At 41.1% G+C, this 22,502-nt stretch overlaps 1 protein-coding gene and 2 long non-coding RNA genes across 3 annotated transcripts; 1 reads left to right on the plus strand and 2 right to left on the minus strand.

Moving 5' to 3' along the window:
- Positions 1-3,386: 3,386 nt before the first annotated feature.
- On the minus strand, positions 3,387-5,306 carry LOC142950661 (uncharacterized). Its single transcript, XR_012954480.1, has 2 exons — positions 4,967-5,306; positions 3,387-4,785 (listed from the first exon to the last, which is right to left on the minus strand). It is a non-coding gene; the product is annotated as an uncharacterized LOC142950661 (long non-coding RNA).
- Positions 5,307-9,284: 3,978 nt separating this feature from the next.
- On the minus strand, positions 9,285-14,567 carry LOC142950612 (uncharacterized). Its single transcript, XM_076092174.1, has 3 exons — positions 14,459-14,567; positions 10,961-11,320; positions 9,285-10,779 (listed from the first exon to the last, which is right to left on the minus strand). The coding sequence occupies exons 1-3, from the start codon at positions 14,565-14,567 to the stop codon at positions 10,433-10,435; spliced, it is 816 nt and encodes a 271-aa protein (XP_075948289.1). The 3' UTR covers positions 9,285-10,432.
- Positions 14,568-16,393: 1,826 nt separating this feature from the next.
- On the plus strand, positions 16,394-21,508 carry LOC142950783 (uncharacterized). Its single transcript, XR_012954511.1, has 3 exons — positions 16,394-16,595; positions 16,880-16,932; positions 21,288-21,508. It is a non-coding gene; the product is annotated as an uncharacterized LOC142950783 (long non-coding RNA).
- Positions 21,509-22,502: the final 994 nt, after the last annotated feature.

Below are 22,502 nucleotides of genomic sequence, written 5' to 3' on the forward strand. Positions count from 1 at the left end.
CTTCACTGAATGAACCACCACGTTATTACCCTAAACATCTTGTCTAATACATCAATCCTCTCATAATGAATCTGTACAATAATACACAGAAGTGATCATAACTTTATTTTACCGCAGCATTCACTCCCAACACCAAACACCTTCATCCACTATGAGATCAGACTTTAGACTGTTGAGCTCAAATCACTTGACACCGTATTTTACTTTTGAAATGTCACTTTTACATTACTTACTGTTTTACTATCTGTTTACATCTCTTTATAACGTATCATTACGCATAAGACTACACTAGTTACATTCAGCTCATTCTGTAATAACTGAACACCTGTATAGCACACACACACACACACACACACACACACACACATATATATTTATTTGTATATTAACTTTACAGTATTTTATTTCTTGGATTACCATAACTTTTTATATTTAATGAGCATTGTTGGAGATGCGCTTGAGATCTAATTGTCTTATTATCATCTGTTAACATCTTATTATTACTGCAACTCAGCGACAGCACCACTCTACACATATAAATCTGTTCAACATGATGTATATGATAATAACACCAATATGAACACATGCATTCATTCATTACCTCGTACGTCTTCAGTCGTGGAAAGAAATAAAGAGACAAAGTTCTCCAGTTTGTGTCTGAATTCTTCGCGACAAGCAGCACACGAGGAGTCGATGCAGTTAGGTGACTGTGCTTATAACCACAGTCACTTGACAAGTAGCGCAACCACAGTCAAGTGACTGTGCTTATAACCACAGTCACTTGACAAGTAGCGCAACCACAGTCAAGTGACTGTGCTTATAACCACAGTCACTTGACAAGTAGCGCAACCACAGTCAAGTGACTGTGGTTGCGCTACTTGGAAGTCAGTAACTAACCCGGATGTCAACGTTGATTTCTGGTTGAAAAAGCGTTGATTTGGGGTCTGAACGTCTTAGACGTATTTTAACCGTCTTTTCAACCGGCTAAATTACGGTTACAATATCAACGTGTCACAAAACACCAATTTGTTTTAAAATATTGATGGTTTGTTAAGTTGTAGGTTGAAAGAGACGCGATTTTGGTTACTTTAAACGTATTTCTCCAAAATCATATTACGCTGGATGGAACTATAGACTGTGTGCTGTCAACAAGAAGCTCCCAGGACATCGTAATGAGAGCAGAGCACATTATGTCTGTATGTTCACCTAAAATACAACTCTGTGTTTACTGCTGGAACACGCATGCGCACGGACTCTGTGCATTTTTCTAAGTTAGAGACGGCTGGAAACACGGCAGGGTTTGAGCCGGCAGTTAGAAACACCTCTGCCACCTCTACCATCAGCAGCCCTGTGCCCTCCCTCTCTGCATCCACAGCAACCGCTGAGCCTGCTGGCCCCTCCACACGGCCATACTGCCTGCTCCTCCTCCTACATCAGTACCTCCTACTCTGCCCACAATGTCTGCTCCTCATGAGTTAAGCCCACCGTCCTGGGCCAGAGCTACGCAGTACAAGCTAAAGAGTCTGGAACAGCCCTCTGCAGTAGGAGTGAAGGTGTCACGAGTGCAGAATCTCCCCGTCTGTACATGCTGTGGCCAACCGACCCAGGGACAAAAAGTACAACAGAAAGGCTTTCTGCCCTGTAAAGATGATGTCCACATCAAAAGATCTGGACCACACAGTGTACGACAGCTACGAACACTTCACTTCTGTTGTGGACAAGTTGGAGTGATGAGCTGTAGACACCCTGTATATATCTGTAAATACTCATGCATTGTAAATAGTTTAGATCTTCATGTACATATTGTCGTCTTCTATTTCATGACTGCATTGTTTTTTTCTGATTGTTCTCCATTTCATGCATTGTATTCAATAAAGTGTTAAGTGTTACAGTAACATCGAGTTGTGGAATATCAATTAATGAATGAACAGGGGTGCGTTTGTTGTCATCAACAACAGGGACACGGATATATAGAGTTCCAGATTACTTGCATGTCAGAGCACATGCCTATATTACAATGATATCAGATCATTTTGCAATAGAAACATTAAACAGCCTCAGAAAATATAAAACTACTTCTAATTAGCCTCCCAGGTGTCATAAGGGAATTTAAAAAGACAGAAGTGACAAATGTAAACAAACGGCATTCTCTCACATGTATCATTTTGATTTGGAATAAGATGCATTTTATTGAAAAAAAGACCTGAATAAATGACATGAATTATGTAGCATTATGTAGACACAAATATACTTGAGATTCTCTATTTATAGCGTCATTCTATTATAGCTTCAACAGGCATCACAATAAATAGCTGATTACAATCTGAAATGGACAATTTTACACACGTGGAATCAATCCAGATGATGACAACAGTGTGTGCAACATCTACTTTGAAAGGAGGTGAGGCGTGTGCTAGACTCCTCCTGTGGACTCCTTCATATTCCACACGTGGGAATCTTGTGTGCATATTTTTCTCTCCTGTAAACACAAAGAAAGTCTTAAAGATCTTTACGTATGGAGGGACACGTCTAGCAGCTGGTGGACCAATGTGCAGATTTCTGTTTCCAGGTCTTGTGTATTGTGGTGCATGTATGACAATAATCATGAAAGAAGTCATTGTGATCCACAAACTAACATGTGCTTGGAGTAAATAGTGGTACATGATTCTGCTGCTGATACCACAGTTTGACAACATCAGGGAGCAAATATCCATTCTACATTTACTGATTCCACCGATATAAATTGACCACTTGATGGCGACATTACACATTCTTCAATTAACGCAGGCTTTACGCAGGCTTTGACCGCTGGGGGCGCAAATGTTTCACTTTCGCACAGTAGACTGTCGGCCAATAACGTTTCGGGAGACTGCACTACGGTACAGCTCATCCCCCCTCCACTGGCTCCCACAAGGATGTGTGCTTTCGCCCCTATTATTCATCCTCTACACAAATATGTGTCAGAGCAGGTATGAAAATAGGAGCATCTTAAAGTATGCAGATGACTCTGTTATTGTTAGTCGGCTCCAGGACAATGAGACCAGCCACGGCCGGTCATCGACGACTTTGCAGCTGTAACATGCAGACACAAAGGCTCCCTCTAGTGGTCTTCATCATTAATACAGTGTTAACTCAATACAGTGAGAGAATGACGATCAGTAACAGTAAATAACACGTTCAACAACAATAAAAGGGTGTGTGTGTGTGTGTGTGTGTGTGTGTGTGTGTGTGTGTGTGTGTGTATATGTATATAAAAAAATGTAGAAATCTTCCAGCATCTGTGGATTCCTCAATAGCTGTATAGTGTAATAGTGTAGCTTAACACACAAAGGAATACATTCTTCAGTTTGTCAGAAACATTGAAATAAAAAACATGTATCCGTGTGTGTGTTTCCAAATTGTATTTGATGAAATGGTGGTAAACAGAAAGGTCTTCTGCTCTGAGCTGATGTAAACCTGCAGCTTTCTGTGAGTCTGTTATAAAAACTGAAATCTGCTCCTCTTTGGTTGTGACTCTGGAGACGGTAAGCAGTACTGTCCATAGTATTTTAAAGTCTCCCAACATTTACAATTCAATGTTACAGCCAACATACATTTACATACAGTTCTTCTATACAGTCTGTGGTGACAGCTCTGATCAGAAAATGACAAACTTAATAGCAGGTAATCATAGGAACGGTGTTAATGCTTCACACAGCTGATAATGATTAAAAACATCTTTCCTTTTGTCTTCTTCAGGAAGTGATCAGGGGATAACATCCATCTGGAAAGATCTGAACTCTACACTGTGTTCAATGTATTGAAATAATGCTGAGTAGCATGTTTACCTTATTTAACACGTATATTTAATCTCTGCTTCTTTCTTTGCGTTACATCACATGAAGCTTTAAGTGCAAAAGGTTCATGTACAAAATAAATATACATGGTATAAAGATGTGCAATATAACTTTTACTACTTTTCTACATCCTTCATAATATCACTCCTCGGTATACTGATCAATATCTGAGCTTCTATTAGACACTGGCACACAGTCTATGGGGGGTGTGAGGTGTCTCTGATGATGCTGTGCGTCCTCTGCAGGCAGCGCTTGAGGTGGACGGTCTTGATGGAGTGAAGTACCGGTGATGCGTTGGGCAGTTTTTCCCGCCCTCCTTTATGTAAAACACTTTGCATTGCCTTGTTGATATCAACTAATTGCTCATTTTGTCACTTCAATGCGCTCCTTAATGAACCCTGGTTATTAAATAACATTGTTTGATTAGTGTTGTTAGTTCAGTGTGTTGGTTAAAGAGCCCTGGAGTTGGACACATTACTAGTATTGTGCTGAATCTCACATTGATAAATCATAATTCATAGTTCATACCTTAATGCTGCTGTGAATCCTCAGATATATGAGTCATACACAGATCCAGTGTCTCAGACTGACTGAAGTCCTCCATCAGACTCTTTTTGTGCAAACACTTGAAGGCTGAACATCACAGCCTATATATGGTGTGGATGCTGTATGTTCTGTTGTGCTGAGTAGAAATTTTGTTTTCAATGCAGCAATCAAATAAAGACAAAACCAGTACGACTGTCAGTCCCAGTCCACAGAAGAGGCCGATCCTTCCCCGACTCTCGATATGGAGGAAATCATTGAATCTAGTTCTATAGGCAGAAAGGAAATCGTTGAATATTTACTACGCAGCAACAAACACCCAGCAGAGTTACTACTACTATCAGTCCCAGTACTCTTCCTCCACTTGATGTGTTTGGTGTCTCAGGTTTGGGCCGATCCCTCTCTGCTGTAAAGAGACCAAACAAGTCTGAGTCATTGATGAGAAGAAACAACATCTCACTACAACATAAACTAAACGTCCTCAACAGATTAAACTGGAACATATTTCACAGATCCTGTAAGAAGGAAGTGTAACGACAATAATCAGGTTCTTATTAGTCCAGGAAACTTCTACTGAATCAACTCACCTGTGACTTTGAGGTGACATCTCTTTGATCTCCAACCAAAACCTGTGAACACATCACACAGGTAAAGACCTGAGTCAGCAGTCCTGAGTCTGGACATGTGGAGTCTGAGTCGTCCTTCTCTGAGGACGTCTTTGTCACACTGGACTCGTCCTGCAAACCGTTCATGCCGAGACTCTGGAACCTCAACACCTTCACGAAGATGAAACAGGACGAAGGAATTTACATCAGTTAACATCTCACAGTAGATATTAAGGGACTTGAGGGAACCGTCTGTTCTGGTGGTGAAGGTCCATTCCAGAGTGATGTTGTGGTTCTCCTCTGCCTGATAGCTCTGTGTCACATTCACTACTAATGATGCTGTTGAGGAGACAGAGAGGGAGAGTGAGGAGCAGACAAACAGCTTTAACATGAGAGCCTTTAAACTGCATCTCTAGATGTTCCTGTGGAGTGTTTAGTGATGCTTCAGAGCTGTAGTGCTTTAAACATACAAAAGTCAACTCACCACAGACACAGGAGGTCAGGATGAAGAGCAGCAGGATGCAGCAGGTCATCTCCTCCCTGTGAGAGGAGACAGAGGTGAAGAGTCACCAACACATCACATCAAGGTGTTGGAGGTCCACATCTACAGTCTGTCTCTACATCACAATACTCCTTTGTGTTCATCATCCTGCTCATTACACACAACTGATGACACAAAGCCTTGATGCCAATGCAGCGTCAATGTGAACTACAACCACAGCTAAAGCTGGTTTCCCTCAAGACGTTTCATTCATAGTCAAATAAAATAAGTATAAGCTGCAGTAATATGTTTCAAGACAGCGCCAGATGTTCAACACGACAGGAAACAGTCAACACGTGTCTCTAAACACTACAAGAAGTGGAAAGACCCGCCCTGCTCTGCCTTTAGCAGCAAGTAGTCAAACTGAGGCAGAGTGGCGCGTGATGTTTACTGTCATATACACTGCTCCCGCATGCTCACTGTTTGTCTCTCCGAAGTATCAGGAAGACAAACAGCAGGATCAAACAGAGGTTAAATTAAGCCTGATAGCGTTCCTCAGACTATGAATGCTCACTTTGTGTCTTCAATGCATCACATCTTTTTAACTGTTCTTCACTGAATGAACCACCACGTTATTACCCTAAATATCTTGTCTAATACATCAATCCTCACATAATGAATCTGTACAATAATACACAGAAGTGATCATAACTTTATTTTACCGCAGCATTCACTCCCAACACCAAACACCTTCATCTACTATGAGATCAGACTTTAGACTGTTGAGCTCAAATCACTCGACACCGTATTTTACTTTTGAAATGTCACTTTTACATTACTTACTGTTTTACTGTCTGTTTACATCTCTTTATAACGTATCATTACGCATGCATAAGACTACACTAGTTACATTCAGCTCATTCTGTAATAACTGAACACCTGTATAGCACACACACACACACACACACACACACACACGTATATATATATATTTATTAACTTTGCAGTATTTTATTTCTTGGATTACCATAACTTTTTATATTTAATGAGCATTGTTTGAGAAGCTCCTGAGATCTAATTGTCTTATTATCATCTGTTAACATCTTATTATTACTGCAACTCAGCGACAGCACCACTCTACACATATAAATCTGTTCAACATGATTTATATGATAATAACACCAACATTAACACATTCATTCATTCATTACCTCGTACGTCTTCAGTCGTGTAAAGAAATAAAGAGACAAGATTCTCCAGTTTGTGTCTGAATTCTTCTCAGTGACAAGCAGCACGCGAGGAGTCGATGTGCAGATCTGTAGTCAGTGTCAGTGAGCGTACTATCTTTTATAGAAAAGAGCGGAGTATCTGTGTACACAGGAGTGAGTATCTGTGTACACAGGAGTGAGTACACAGATTAGACAGTTAGTACAACTGATGCTTAAGCAGGCAGCATAGCTGTTAACTTGGCTAACTTGGTCTGTAACAGCAGTGGAACCGTTGACTCAAGTCACCACGAAGGCAGAAAAGCAGCAGACAACTTTCATTTCTCTCCATCACTTTCAAACGTTGCAGCCTGGCAGCTTTCTCCAACACGTCTCCATCCACACTGTTGGGTTTGTCTTCAGAGCAGCAGAGGGCAGCAGAGACTTCATGTTCACGTGCCACGAAACAACTTCTGCTGCTTTTGTTTCCTTTTGAATGCAGAATAAGATAAAGCAGAGCAACAGGCAGCCAACGCTGCTGCTGTGAGTCCCAGTACGACGTAGAGGCAGACTCTCCCCCGACCCTCTGGTGCTGGTTCTGGTGGTTCTGGTGGTTCTGGTGGTTCTGGTTTTGATGTCACAGGTTTGGGCTCATCAGCGGCCGCTGTAAAGAAAGCTATAAGTGTGTGTGTGATTTATCTGAGGAGAAAACAGGTCACAGAACACTCACTACACTCCTCAAACTCTTGGTTCAGAGTATCTAGAGCATCATCAAGTAACAGGTTTGTAATCATCTGCTAACAAACAGGACCAAACATCATCTGTGTCAGATGTAGATACAGACTGCTGCTTTCTGTAAAGAACTTGTATCAAAGTTCTCTTGAGATGAGATGAACCTCGTGCTGACTCACCAGTGATGTTGAGAGAGAACTGCTTCACCTTCCTGCCAAACTCAGTGAGCATCCTACAGAGGTACAGGCCCGAGTCATTAGTGCTGACTCTGGACAGATGAAGCCGGACGCGTCCTGTCCTGAGAGCGTCTCTGTCACACTGCACCCGTCCTGCAAACTGCTCGTGCAGAGACTCGTCAACACTGCTGCCCTGATGATAGAACACCTTCAGCTCTGACACTGACACACAGTGGATCTTAAGTGAGGGGATCGAAATGTCGTCTCTGGACGAGAAGCTCCATTCCACTGTGATGTTGCTGCCCTCCTCTGCCTGATACCTCAGACCCATGTAACGGTACTGAATCATCCCTGAGAGGAAGAGAGAGGACAGAGGAAAGAGGTGACCTGATGCTCTAAACGTTGTGTCTGCACTGCCATTGCCATTGGTGAGTGAGAGACCTGTCATTGGACCGAAATCCGTTTCCTCTTTATGACTTCTCATTACACATGCATAAGGCTGTGCATGAATCCGTTTTCGTCACGCCCACAACGGCTGCCTGACAGGTCTCTCTCGTCACCAGGGTTTGATGGCGCAATAATAACAGGTATTGCATAGACTCCACACATTAATACAGTGTTAACTCAATACAGTGAGAGAATGACGATCAACAACAGTAAATAACACTTTCAACAACAATAAAAGGTCATGTGTGTATATATATATAATAATAATCTGCTGCTCATTCATAAAGCGTCCAGACCTCTCAGATGGTTCAGGTCTGTTTACTGTTGAACTCTTTAATCGTCTTTCTCTGTTTCTTTATAACATTCTGTGTTTCCTTTATGAAAACACTTTGCATTGTCTCATCAGATAATTGATCATTTGTTATTTCCGTTCATATCTTAATGCTGCGGGATTTGCAGTACTAACATGTGTTCGTCCTCTACATGGTACTAATAATAATATATCATAACTTTAGAGGCTTACAGTTGAAAGACAATATTGCAAATCCTGTGAAATCTGGTCTTTCACTTCTGAACCACTTTGAACCATCTTTTAAACATCTCCGTGTTTTAAACCTCTTTCAAACGTTGAAATGCTCTCAGTTCAATACTTCACCTCCACCTGAGGAACACAAGAGACATTTACAAGTCACCTCATAGTCACTGATTGTTACTCACAACTGTTTACAGATATTTAAATAAATAAAAGAAGACTGCAGTAAATGAATGACGTCATTTATTAACCAGCGGTAGATTGATAAAGAACTGAGGGCGGCTCAACATCATTCTATTTATGTTTTCACCGTTAATGTTTTACATGAGGAAGTAGGAGGAACCAGACGTCTGCTGCACGAGGAGCTGCATCGTGTTGCTCCACTTGAAAGTGAAAGTGATGCTGAAGTATCATCAGTGTGTAGTTTTGATATAAAACAACATGTAACTGCTCTTATGAAACAATAATCAGTTCTCTTCTGAACTTGAGATTTGTTGCATGTTAACACGACTGATCAACTGTTCACATCTTCCTCGTGCTGCTTCAGTTCAGTTGGTTCAGATCAAACGTTCATCGTCTCACATGAACTCACCACACGGTGTCATTAATGTGTTTAAATATGAAGCTGTAGTTTAACCTCACTGTGTTTAATCCTGTCTGTTACTCACCGTCTTTCATCCATCGTCATTATTTTAACTCACTGAGTCCAAAATAACTTTCAAAAGACTCAAACGACTTACAGCACAAACAATATGCTGATCTTTATTATGTTCATAAAGTCATAATGTATATTAGTGGGATTCATGAGGATATGAACGGATAAAGAATCATTTTGTTTCACTTTATTTGTATTTATTTTGAACAATGCAGTGAACAGTAAATATAGCAAACAGTCAATAAACTAATTCTCATTATAAAATTAATATCAACATCAACTTTACATTTATGGAAAGCAGAAGGAAACAAATGTCCTCATATAGTCTCACACATTAATTAAAACCATAACCTCCATATTCATCATACAAACACAGAACATGCAGCTCAACTCAAAGGACTTGCAGCACGGTGCACTTCTACCTCAGAGGGAAACTATTAAAACATTCATGTTTTTGGATAAATGTTCCTGGTTTTGTTGCACATTCAGACAGTTTCACATCACGAGTAAATGTGCTGTGATGGTGTTCAGAGACGTGAGAGCTGCTGCGGGTTTACAAGCAAACAGTCTGCTGGTAGAACAATATAAAGGTTCATTTAATAGCATTAATACATATGAGCTTGACTTTAAAACATATACACAATGAAACAATGACCGTAAATAACAGCTGACTGTAACAGACAAACATAGAAGATGAATTCATGCTCCTCAGCAGTGTTTCAATACAAAGAACAGACTGATGGTTTCAGATCTAAGATGTAGACGACAGTAATGAACTGATGAAGAGTCCCATCAGAGTAATGAACTGATGAAGAGTCCCATCAGAGTAATGAACTGATGAAGAGTCCCATCAGAGTAATGAACTGATGAAGAGTCCCATCAGAGTAATGAACTGATGAAGAGTCCCATCAGAGTAATGAACTGATGAAGAGTCCCATCAGAGTAATGAACTGATGAAGAGTCCCATCAGAGTAATGAACCAGAGCTCTGATTCCTCTGTCGTCTATCAGGCTCTGAGGTCACACTGCTGGACAGACAGTGATGAAGAGGAGGATGAAGGAGGAGATGAAGAGCATCACACAGTGATGAAGAGGAGGATGAAGGAGGAGATGAAAACCATCACACAGTGATGAAGAGGAGGATGAAGGAGGAGATGAAGACCATAGATAACTCCTCTCACTCCGCTACGACCAGCTGTGACTGAGCAGCTCATTCAGACATCAGATCATCACAACGAGACCTTCAGACGCTGCTTTGGACCCCCGACCTCTGACCTCTGAGAGACTAGATTCATCTTCGTCTATATGGAGGAAATCAATGGATCTAGTTCTATTGGTGGAGAGTGAATCATTGGACCTTGTTTTATAGGCAGAGGAACTCGTTGAATGTTTTCTACGCAGATAGTAACAAACACCCAGCAGAGTTCCTGCTTCTACTATCAGTCCCACTACACAGTAGAGGACGATCCATCCTGGACTCTCTGCTTGTGATGGACTTCCTGTCGTTGAAGGATCTCTTCCTCCACTTGATGAGTTTGGTGTCTCAGGTTTGGGCCGATCCCTCTCTGCTGTAAAGAGACCAAACAAGTCTGAGTCATTGATGAGAAGAAACAACATCTCACTACAACATCAACTAAACGTCCTCAACAGATTAAACTGGAACATATTTCACAGATCCTGTAAGAAGGAAGTGTAACGACAATAATCAGGTTCTTTTTAGTCCAGGAAACTTCTACTGAATCAACTCACCTGTGACGTTGAGGTGACATTTCTTTGATCTCCAACCAAAACCTGTGGTCACACCACACTGGTAAACACCTGAGTCATCAGTCCTGAGTCTGGACATGTGGAGTCTGAGTCGTCCTTCTCTGAGGACGTCTTTGTCAAACTGGACTCGTCCTGCAAACTGTTCATGCCGAGACTCTGGAACCTCAACACCTTCATGAAGATGAAACAGGACGAAGGAATTTACATCAGTTAACATCTCACAGTAGATATTAAGGGACTTGAGGGAACCGTCTGTTCTGGTGGTGAAGGTCCATTCCAGAGTGATGTTGTGGTTCTCCTCTGCCTGATAGGAGCTCTGTGTCACATTCACTACTAATGATGCTGTTGAGGAGACAGAGAGGGAGAGTGAGGAGCAGACAAACAGCTTTAACATGAGAGCCTTTAAACTGCATCTCTAGATGTTCCTGTGGAGTGTTTAGTGATGCTTCAGAGCTGTAGTGCTTTAAACATACAAAAGTCAACTCACCACAGACACAGGAGGTCAGGATGAAGAGCAGCAGGATGCAGCAGGTCATCTCCTCCCTGTGAGAGGAGACAGAGGTGAAGAGTCACCAACACATCACATCAAGGTGTTGGAGGTCCACATCTACAGTCTGTCTCTACATCACAATACTCCTTTGTGTTCATCATCCTGCTCATTACACACAACTGATGACACAAAGCCTTGATGCCAATGCAGCGTCAATGTGAACTACAACCACAGCTAAAGCTGGTTTCCCTGAAGACGTTTCATTCATAGTCAAATGAAATAAGTATAAGCTGCAGTAATATGTTTCAAGACAGCGCCAGATGTTCAACACGACAGGAAACAGTCAACACGTGTCTCTAAAACACTACAAGATGCTGAAAGTCCCGCCCGTTGCCTTTAGCAGCAAGTAGTCAAATAGAGGCAGAGTGGGCGTGTCTGTCATATGATATGTGAACAAGTACTCAGGCGCTCAAACTGGTTGTTGTCGTTTCATCACTCGTCTCACTTTTTGTCTCCCCTACACGACGTGTTTACCATCCAGAGTCAGTTTCACATCTGACAACTTAACGGGAAGTAATGAGTCACCACCTGCTCTGGCACTGCTGCAACTTCCCCAATCTCATAACTGCATGAATGCTCACATAGGGTTTTTCCCTTCCTCAAACATTTCTCTCATGTTTCCTCCAACACATCAAGCTTCTTATTGTCATCAATCACACTATGAACATCTATGCACCAACATTTATAACAAATACCACACAGTGAACACACACAACCTCATGTTGTTGTTGAAAAGTGTAATTTAAATAATACAGCTGTTTATAATGGATCAGGTTTTATTCTGATGTGTCTTCAATGCATCACATCTCTTTAAAAAGGTCCAGCTGGTATTATTAAAGATGAGCTCGTTGGACCTTTTCAGGTTGAAGATGAACTCAAAATCAACTCCCAAACCTACAGCCAGTTTTTAGAAGACACTTTCTTCAAGCAGTGGCACAAGAAATAGTCTGCATCTTTCAAGAAGACCATGGTTTTTATGCAGACAATGCTCCATCTCATGCATGGAAGTACTCCACTGCGTGGCCAGTAAAGGCCTTAAAGATGAAACGACATGGCCCCCTTCCTCACCTAAACCCTGTGGAGAACTTGTGGGCACTTCTTGAACGGGAGATTTACGGTGAAGGAAGCAGTCCACCTCTCAGAACAGGGTCTGGGACGCTGTGGTTGCTGCTGCACAACAAGTTGATCGTCAACAGATCAAGAAAGTGACAGAATCCATGAATGAATCTTATTACTGTTACTGAACAGAAGGGGGGGGGGGGGGGGCTATATTGGTCACTGATTTATTTTTGAAATGTCAGAAAAGTTTATTTGTTTATTATTCTCACTTTAACAGATGAAAATATACAAGTGAGATGGAAACATTTAGTTGCATAATAATTCTGCAGACTAATAGTTGCACATTAATTGTGCACATATTCTCCTCAGAAAGCCAAAACCTCACTCTTACTTTCTTAAATATTCAGGTTTGAGGTTTATGAACATCTTGGATTGACAGAGAGCTCTGTAGTTGTTCAATAATAAAATGAATCCTCAAAAATACAACTTGCCTAATAACTGAGCACACAGAGAGTCTATTGTCAGGTTATTGACTTCACTACAGTCTAAATGTAGAAGGGTTGACCCCATCAAGATTTTAAATGATTTACATTCTGGGGAAAAAATATCCACAATTATTGAAAGTCAGCGACGCACTTTTGCAGAGAAAAAAAGGAATTAACTGCATAATGTGTAAAATCCATCCATATATTCAATTATATTTACAAAACTAATATTTGCAGTCGTTGCTGTGGTAACAATATGGCGCGAGTACAATATTGAATGATCTTACCTTCAACACGTGTGAAGATGAAAAGCAGCACGAGGACGAGGAGAGTGAAGCTTGAGATTAGAGGCGAGAGAGAAACTGTAACTGAACTCCTCCACGTCCATTTAATGTAACTTAACTCTCCTTTCACTGATCAGCAGACCCACAGAAGACTGAACTCGAGGGCGCTGACTGTTATACAGACAAGTCCGCATATTTATTATGACTCAGTGGGGAGAACCCACTGCAACCGCAACTCTGTGATAAACACATTGAGTGCGAGGATGCTGCATTCGTGTGCCTTGAGGTGTTTCCTGTCTGTCACTGAAACTTAGAGGAAGTGGTTTCTCACAGATCACTGAGAGAGTCGGGAGGACGAGTGTCTGTTTTAACAGCACGAGATTAACATTTTGATTTAATGGTTTAATATTTGTGTATTGTCTTGACATTTAGTCTTTTTGAGCTAAGTGTATGTTTTGATGACTGTGCAGAAAGGAGGATTTGTTTTTTGTTCATGCTATTTATTCCTATTAAAGTAAAAAACAAAAGAGTCATAATCATTACTGGGGCTTGCTTATTCAGCAACCTTGATACAAGTTATACATAATTATAAATATATATGTTAAAAAAAGAAGAAAACAAATCTAAAAGAATCGATGCTCTGCCTGCAGGAATGTTATGACTGCACTGACGGGGACATGTTTCACCATCTTGTGGTGATGACGTGGATGAACCTGTTGATGTAACATGCTCATATGCACCTTCTGCAGGGACTTGATCGTTCCTTGTAAGCGAGTTAAACATCACCCTAACAACAAACCATGAGGGACCAAATCTGTTAAACCCAGCAGACAGAAAAATAAACTCGTTTTTAAACAGGGAGTAGCCTCTGATCTGCATATAGCTAAGAGCTGAAAATAGACATTTTACAAGCAAAACAGAATCATAAAACTGAACTAGAGAAGAAGATGGCTGCAAACAACCTTGGCTCAGCCTGGTCTAGAATGAAAACTATCGCAGGTCTCGGGAATCCCAAGAACAGCAGTCAGGTCACTTTGGATGGCTTCAATTCAGACGCTGAGTTTGCTAATGCACTCAATCGCTTTGATATTCGTTTTGATACCTTTGATTTTAGTAATGAAATTCAGGAACTGAATTACAAACTGGAAGACAATCAGCACTTTGACATCGACCACAAGGATGTGGAAGAGGCCTCGTGGACCTGACAACATCTGTGGTCGTTTACTTAAACCTTGTGCAGAAGAACTGAGTGCTGTATTCCACTATATACATGTTAATGAGTCTTTACAGGCACAGAATGCACCTAAGGTCAGGAAGGAGGCTGTGGTAGTCCCTGTTCCCAAACCCAGTTGCCCCAAAAGTGTAAATGATTTTAGGCCGGTTGCTCTCACATCAATTTTAATGAAAACTTTTGAAAAACTGGTAAGGTCAGACATTTTCAGGAAAACTGAGCCAGCACCTGATCCCATGCAGTTTGCTTACAGGCCACACAGAGGAGCAGAAGACACATCACTTTGTTTCATTTACTTTTTAAACACTTGGAGGGATCTCATGTTACACTTCTATTTGTTGATTTCTCCTCTGCTTTGAACACAGTTCAACCCCATATTTGAACCAGTAGGCTTCTAGAACAATTTGACTTGAGTCACAATCTTGTGGGCTGGATTCTTGACTTTTTAACCAACAGGACACAAAGAGTGAGGGTCAATGGAAGTTTGCTCCTCCACTGGCTCCCACAAGGATGTGTGCTTTCGCCCCTATTATTCATCCTCTACACAAATATGTGTCAGAGCAGGTATGAAAATAGGAGCATCTTAAAGTATGCAGATGACTCTGTTATTGTTAGTCGGCTCCAGGACAATGAGACCAGCCACGGCCGGTCATCAACGACTTTGCAGCTGTAACATGCAGACACAAAGGCTCCCTCTAGTGGTCTTCATCATTAATACAGTGTTAACTCAATACAGTGAGAATGACGATCAGTAACAGTAAATAACACGTTCAACAACAATAAAAGGGTGTGTGTGTGTGTGTGTGTGTGTGTGTGTGTGTGTGTGTGTGTGTGTGTGTGTGTATATATGTATATAAAAAAATGTAGAAATCTTCCATCTGTTGATTCCTCAATAATATGAACACATTCATCACATAAAGCTTTAAGTGCAAAAGGTTAATGTACAGAATAAATATACATGATAAACATGTGCAACATAACTTTTACTACTTTTCTACATCCTTCATAACATCACTCCTCGATATACTGATCAATATCTGAGCTTCTATTAGACACTGATGTCAGTATTACTTCTGATGAACTTTATTCTCTTTATCTATTTACTTTACTCTTCATGTAAGTATATTATATTTATCAATGATGTCACTATTATTTATTTTACTCTTAATAATTGTTATTCTATTGTTCATATTTTTGTATTATATTGTTTTTTGTCATTTTTCTGATGTAATCTTTGATCAAACTTATGTTTGAGTATTTCATATCAGGATTAATAAAGTTCTATCTCGTCTTATTTCAATAAAGTGAACACAGAGCAGATTATCTGTGGTGGACTAAAACAAGATAAACATGTTGAAGAGTCAGTTTCTGTGAACTATCATCATCATCATCATCATCATCATCATCATCACACTTTGTACCAGAGTCAACTTAGTTGCTGCGTTTCCTCTCTGAGAAAGAGGAAGTAGAGTTTTTATAAAGAGCGCAACAATGAAAAGCAGCTTGCACCTTTGTTGATTTGTGCAGATTCATCCTTATAAATGAATACGGATACATCTGCACAAATCACATAGTATAATAATGATTGTACTATTGCTTATATGTATTAACACTGAACACTTATAGTTACGTACGGCAATGTGTGTCTGTGCAGGCAGGGAACTACCGACCAGGTACCTGTCCGGTTTTTTGTGTGAAGCCAGGAAACTCCCTTTTGGTTATTTCCTGCAGGTTTGTAGGCTACTTTCGATCAAATGTTGAATGCTGGCAGTTGATATTATCAACGGTTTATTTATAGTGGGCGGAGCTTAGTCTGCCAACAAAAACCATGTGCAGAGACACGGATGTTGATGCAACAAATACCGTTGAATGAAGGCAGGAGCAGGAGGAGTGAGGGGACAGACACACTTTACTTTAGTGCAGATATATTAGAGTGAACGCTCATCTTGGAACTTCTTGACATACTGAGGACATCTTGGGTTGAGGACAGCTGACTGTGCTGATTAAGGTATTTATTTGTATACTCACTGTAACAGGACAGTAAAGAGTTAGTGTGCATGTAGGGACACGTCAGAGCTGCAGGCTGTGCAGGGTGTGTTCAAGTTGGCAGAATAGCTGCTGAGAAACACTGTGACCGTGAGAAAGAGAGAGTGGAGGATACAAAGTGAACTCTCCAACTGGGAACATGTGGGTGCTGAATCTGCAAAGACTACTGTGGATGTAGTCAGTGGTCAAGTGTCTTTCATGTTCTTGAATGCACTTTGTTGCTTACCCTCTTGATTTATATCACAGGGAGAAGATCTTCTGCAGGATTCTGCTGCTTCTCAGCCTGACCTGCGTCTGTGGTAAGCTGACACCTTCACTTTATTTTAGGTGAAACATAAATGTTCAAATTAGTTAACTCGCGCCATATTGTTACCACAGCAACTCCTGCAAATATTAGTTTTGTAAATATAATTGAATACATGGATGGATTTTACACATTATGCAGTTAATTCCTTTTTTCTGTGCAAAAGTGCGTCGCTGACTTTCAATAATTGTGGATATTTTTCCCCCAGAATGTAAATCATTTAAAATCTTGATGGGGTCAACCCTTCTACATTTAGACTGTAGTGAAGTCAATAACCTGACAATAGACTCTCTGTGTGCTCAGTTATTAGGCAAGTTGTATCATCATCATCACACTTTGTGTCAGAGGCTTTAACATACTATTGTTATGAAGCACTGATACGTTTATAATCTGCTGCTCATTCATAAAGCGTCCAGACCTCTCAGATGGTTCAGGTCTGTTTACTGTTGAACTCTTTAATCGTCTTTCTCTGTTTCTTTATAACATTCTGTGTTTCCTTTATGAAAACACTTTGCATTGTCTCATCAGATAATTGATCATTATTTACCATCACAGTGATGAAGAGGAGGATGAAGGACGAGATGAAGACCATCAGACAGTGATGAAGAGGAGGATGAAGGAGGAGATGAAGACCATCAGACAGTGATGAAGAGGAGGATGAAGGAGGAGATGAAGACCATCAGACAGTGATGAAGAGGAGGATGAAGGAGGAGATGAAGACCATCACACAGTGATGAAGAGGAGGATGAAGGATGAGATGAAGACCATCAGACAGTGATGAAGAGGAGGATGAAGGAGGAGATGAAGACCATCAGACAGTGATGAAGAGGAGGATGAAGGAGGAGATGAAGACCATCACACAGTGATGAAGAGGAGGATGAAGGACGAGATGAAGACCATCAGACAGTGATGAAGAGGAAGATGAAGGATGAGATGAAAACCATCACACAGTGATGAAGAGGAAGATGAAGGACGAGATGAAAACCATCACACAGTGATGAAGAGGAAGATGAAGGACGAGATGAAGACCATCAGACAGTGATGAAGAGGAAGATGAAGGACGAGATGAAAACCATCACACAGTGATGAAGAGGAGGATGAAGGACGAGATGAAAACCATCACACAGTGATGAAGAGGAGGATGAAGGAGGAGATGAAAACCATCACACAGTGATGAAGAGGAAGATGAAGGAGGAGATGAAGACCATAGATAACTCCTCTCACTCCGCTACGACCAGCTGTGACTGAGCAGCTCATTCAGACATCAGATCATCACAACGAGACCTTCAGACGCTGCTTTGGACCCCCGACCTCTGACCTCTGAGAGACTAGATTCATCTTTGTCTGTATGGAGAGAACCATTGGATCTAGTTCTATAGACAGAAGGGAAATCGTTGAATGTTTTCTACGCAGATAGTAACAAACACCCAGCAGAGTTCCTGCAGCTAATATCAGTCCCTCTACACAGTAGATGACGATCCATCTCCGTCTCTCAGGTTGTGATGGACTTCCTGTCGTTGAAGCATCTCTTCCTCCACTTGTTGTGTTTGGTGTCTCAGGTTTGGGCCGATCCCTCTCTGCTGTAAAGAGACCAAACAAGTCTGAGTCATTGATGAGAAGAAACAACATCTCACTACAACATCAACTAAACGTCCTCAACAGATTAAACTGGAACATATTTCACAGATCCTGTAAGAAGGAAGTGTAACGACAATAATCAGGTTCTTTTTAGTCCAGGAAACTTCTACTGAATCAACTCACCTGTGACGTTGAGGTGACATCTCTTTGATCTCTCATCATCACCTGTGAACACATCACACAGGTAAACACCTGAGTCATCAGTCCTGAGTCTGGACATGTGGAGTCTGAGTCGTCCTTCTCTGAGGACGTCTTTGTCAAACTGGACTCGTCCTGCAAACCGTTCATGCCGAGACTCTGAGACCTCGCCACCTTCATGAAGTTGAAACAGGATGAAGGGTCTGACATCAGTTAACATCTCACAGATGATATTAAGGGACTTGAGGGAACCGTCTGTTCTGGTGGTGAAGGTCCATTCCAGAGTGATGTTGTGGTTCTCCTCTGCCTGATAGGAGCTCTGTGTCACATTCACTACTAATGATGCTGTTGAGGAGACAGAGAGGGAGAGTGAGGAGCAGACAAACAGCTTTAACATGAGAGCCTTTAAACTGCATCTCTAGATGTTCCTGTGGAGTGTTTAGTGATGCTTCAGAGCTGTAGTGCTTTAAACATACAAAAGTCAACTCACCACAGACACAGGAGGTCAGGATGAAGAGCAGCAGGATGCAGCAGGTCATCTCCTCCCTGTGAGAGGAGACAGAGGTGAAGAGTCACCAACACATCACATCAAGGTGTTGGAGGTCCACATCTACAGTCTGTCTCTACATCACAATACTCCTTTGTGTTCATCATCCTGCTCATTACACACAACTGATGACACAAAGCCTTGATGCCAATGCAGCGTCAATGTGAACTACAACCACAGCTAAAGCTGGTTTCCCTGAAGACGTTTCATTCATAGTCAAATGAAATAAGTATAAGCTGCAGTAATATGTTTCAAGACAGCGCCAGATGTTCAACACGACAGGAAACAGTCAACACGTGTCTCTAAACACTACAAGATGTGGAAAGTCCCGCCCCCTGCTCTGACTTTAGCAGCAGGTAGTCAAATAGAGGCAGAGTGGGCGTGTCTGTCGTCTGATATGTGAACAAGTGACTCAGGCGCTCAAACTAGTTGTTCTCGTTTATTCATCCTTCTCACTTTGTGTCTCTCCCTTCATGACGTGTTTACATTCCAGAGTCTCACATCTGATAACTTAACAGCAACTCAACTGGGCAGGAATTCTCTGGCACTGCTGGCATAACAATCTCATAACTGCATGATTACTCAATTTTGGTTTCTCCCTTCGGACCGTGTTCCTCAAACATTTCTCTCATGTTTCCTCCAACACATCAAGCTTCTTATTGTCATCAATCAATCACACTATGAACATCTATGTACCAACATTTATAACAAATACCACACAGAGAACACACACAACCTCATGTTGTTGTTGAAAAGTGTAATTTAAATAATACAGCTGTTTTTAATGGATCAGGTTTTATTCTGATGTGTCTTCAATGCATCACATCTCTTTAAAAAGGTCCAGCTGGTATTATTAAAGATGAGCTCGTTGGACCTTTTCAGGTTGAAGATGAACTCAAAATCAACTCCCAAACCTACAGCCAGTTTTTAGAAGACACTTTCTTCAAGCAGTGGCACAAGAAATAGTCTGCATCTTTCAAGAAGACCATGGTTTTTATGCAGACAATGCTCCATCTCATGCATGGAAGTACTCCACTGCGTGGCCAGTAAAGGCCTTAAAGATGAAAGAACGACATGGCCCCCTTCCTCACCTAAACCCTGTGGAGAACTTGTGGGCACTTCTTGAACGGGAGATTTACGGTGAAGGAAGCAGTCCACCTCTCAGAACAGGTTCTGGGACGCTGTGGTTGCTGCTGCACAACAAGTTGATCGTCAACAGTTCAAGAAAGTGACAGAATCCATGAATGAATCTTATTACTGTTATTGAACAGAAGGGGGGGGGGGGGGGGGGGGGGCTATATTGGTCACTGATTTATTTTGAAATGTCAGAAATGTTTATTTGTAAGTTTTGAGTTCTTTGTTTATTATTCTCACTTTAACAACTGAAAATAAACAAGTGAGATGGGAAATTTCTTTTTCGTTTTTCATTTAATTGCATAATACTTCTGCAGACTAATAGTTGCACATTAATTGTGCACATATTCTCCTCAGAAAGCCAAAACCTCACTCTTACTTTCTTAAATATTCAGGTTTGAGGTTTATGAACATCTTGGATTGACCGAGAGCTCTGTAGTTGTTCAATAATAAAATGAATCCTCAAAAATACAACTTGCCTAATAACTGAGCACACAGAGAGTCTATTGTCAGGTTATTGACTTCACTACAGTCTAAATGTAGAAGGGTTGACCCCATCAAGATTTTAAATGATTTACATTCTGGGGAAAAAATATCCACAATTATTGAAAGTCAGCGACGCACTTTTGCACAGAAAAAAGGAATTAACTGCATAATGTGTAAAATCCATTCATATATTCAATTATATTTACAAAACTAATATTTGCAGGAGTTGCTGTGGTAACAATATGGCGCGAGTACAATATTGAATGATCTTACCTTCAACACGTGTGAAGATGAAAAGCAGCACGAGGACGAGGAGAGTGAAGCTTGAGATTAGAGGCGAGAGAGAAACTGTAACTGAACTCCTCCACGTCCATTTAATGTAACTTAACTCTCCTTTCACTGATCAGCAGACCCACAGAAGACTGAACTCCAGTAGAGCGGCGCTGACTGTTATCCAGACAAGTCCGTAGCCTATTATGACTCACTGGGTGGAACCCACTGCAACCGCAACAACTCTGTGATAAACACAATAGAGTGCGAGGATGCTGCACCCGCCTGCCTCGAGGAGTCGCTTCCTGTCTGTTACTGAAACTTAGAGGTAATAGTTTCTCACAGATCACTGAGAGAGTCGGGAGGGCGAGTGTCTGTTTTAACAGCACGAGATTAACATTTTGATTTAATGGTTTAATATTTGTGTATTGTCTTGACATTTAGTCTTTTTGAGCTAAGTGTATGTTTTGATGACTGTGTAGAAAGGAGGATTTGTTTTGTGTTCATGCTATTTATTCCTATTAAAGTAAAAAAAACAAAAGAGTCATAATCATTACTGGGGCTTGCTTATTCAGCAACCTTGATACAAGTTATACATAATTATAAATATATATGTTAAAAAAAGAAGAAAACAATCTAAAAGAATCGATGCTCTGCCTGCAGGAATGTTATGACTGCACTGACGGGGACATGTTTCACCATCTTGTGGTGATGACGTGGATGAACCTGTTGATGTAACATGCTCATATGCACCTTCTGCAGGGACTTGATCGTTCCTTGTAAGCGAGTTAAACATCACCCTGACAACAAACCACGAGGGACCAAATCTGTTAAACCCAGCAGACAGAAAAATAAACTCGTTTTTAAACAGGGAGTAGCCTCTGATCTGCATATAGCTAAGAGCTGAAAATAGACATTTTACAAGCAAAACAGAATCATAAAACTGAACTAGAGAAGAAGATGGCTGCAAACAACCTTGGCTCAGCCTGGTCTAGAATGAAAACTATCGCAGGTCTCGGGAATCCCAAGAACAGCAGTCAGGTCACTTTGGATGGCTTCAATTCAGACGCTGAGTTTGCTAATGCACTCAATCGCTTTGATATTCGTTTTGATACCTTTGATTTTAGTAATGAAATTCAGGAACTGAATTACAAACTGGAAGACAATCAGCACTTTGACATCGACCACAAGGATGTGGAAGAGGCCTCGTGGACCTGACAACATCTGTGGTCGTTTACTTAAACCCTGTGCAGAAGAACTGAGTGCTGTATTCCACTATATACATGTTAATGAGTCTTTACAGGCACAGAATGCACCTAAGGTCAGGAAGGAGGCTGTGGTAGTCCCTGTTC

The sequence above is a fragment of the Anarhichas minor genome, unplaced genomic scaffold, assembly GCF_050575085.1.
Source record: "Anarhichas minor isolate MPS153535 unplaced genomic scaffold, ASM5057508v1 ptg000016l, whole genome shotgun sequence".
NCBI lineage: Eukaryota > Metazoa > Chordata > Actinopteri > Perciformes > Anarhichadidae > Anarhichas > Anarhichas minor.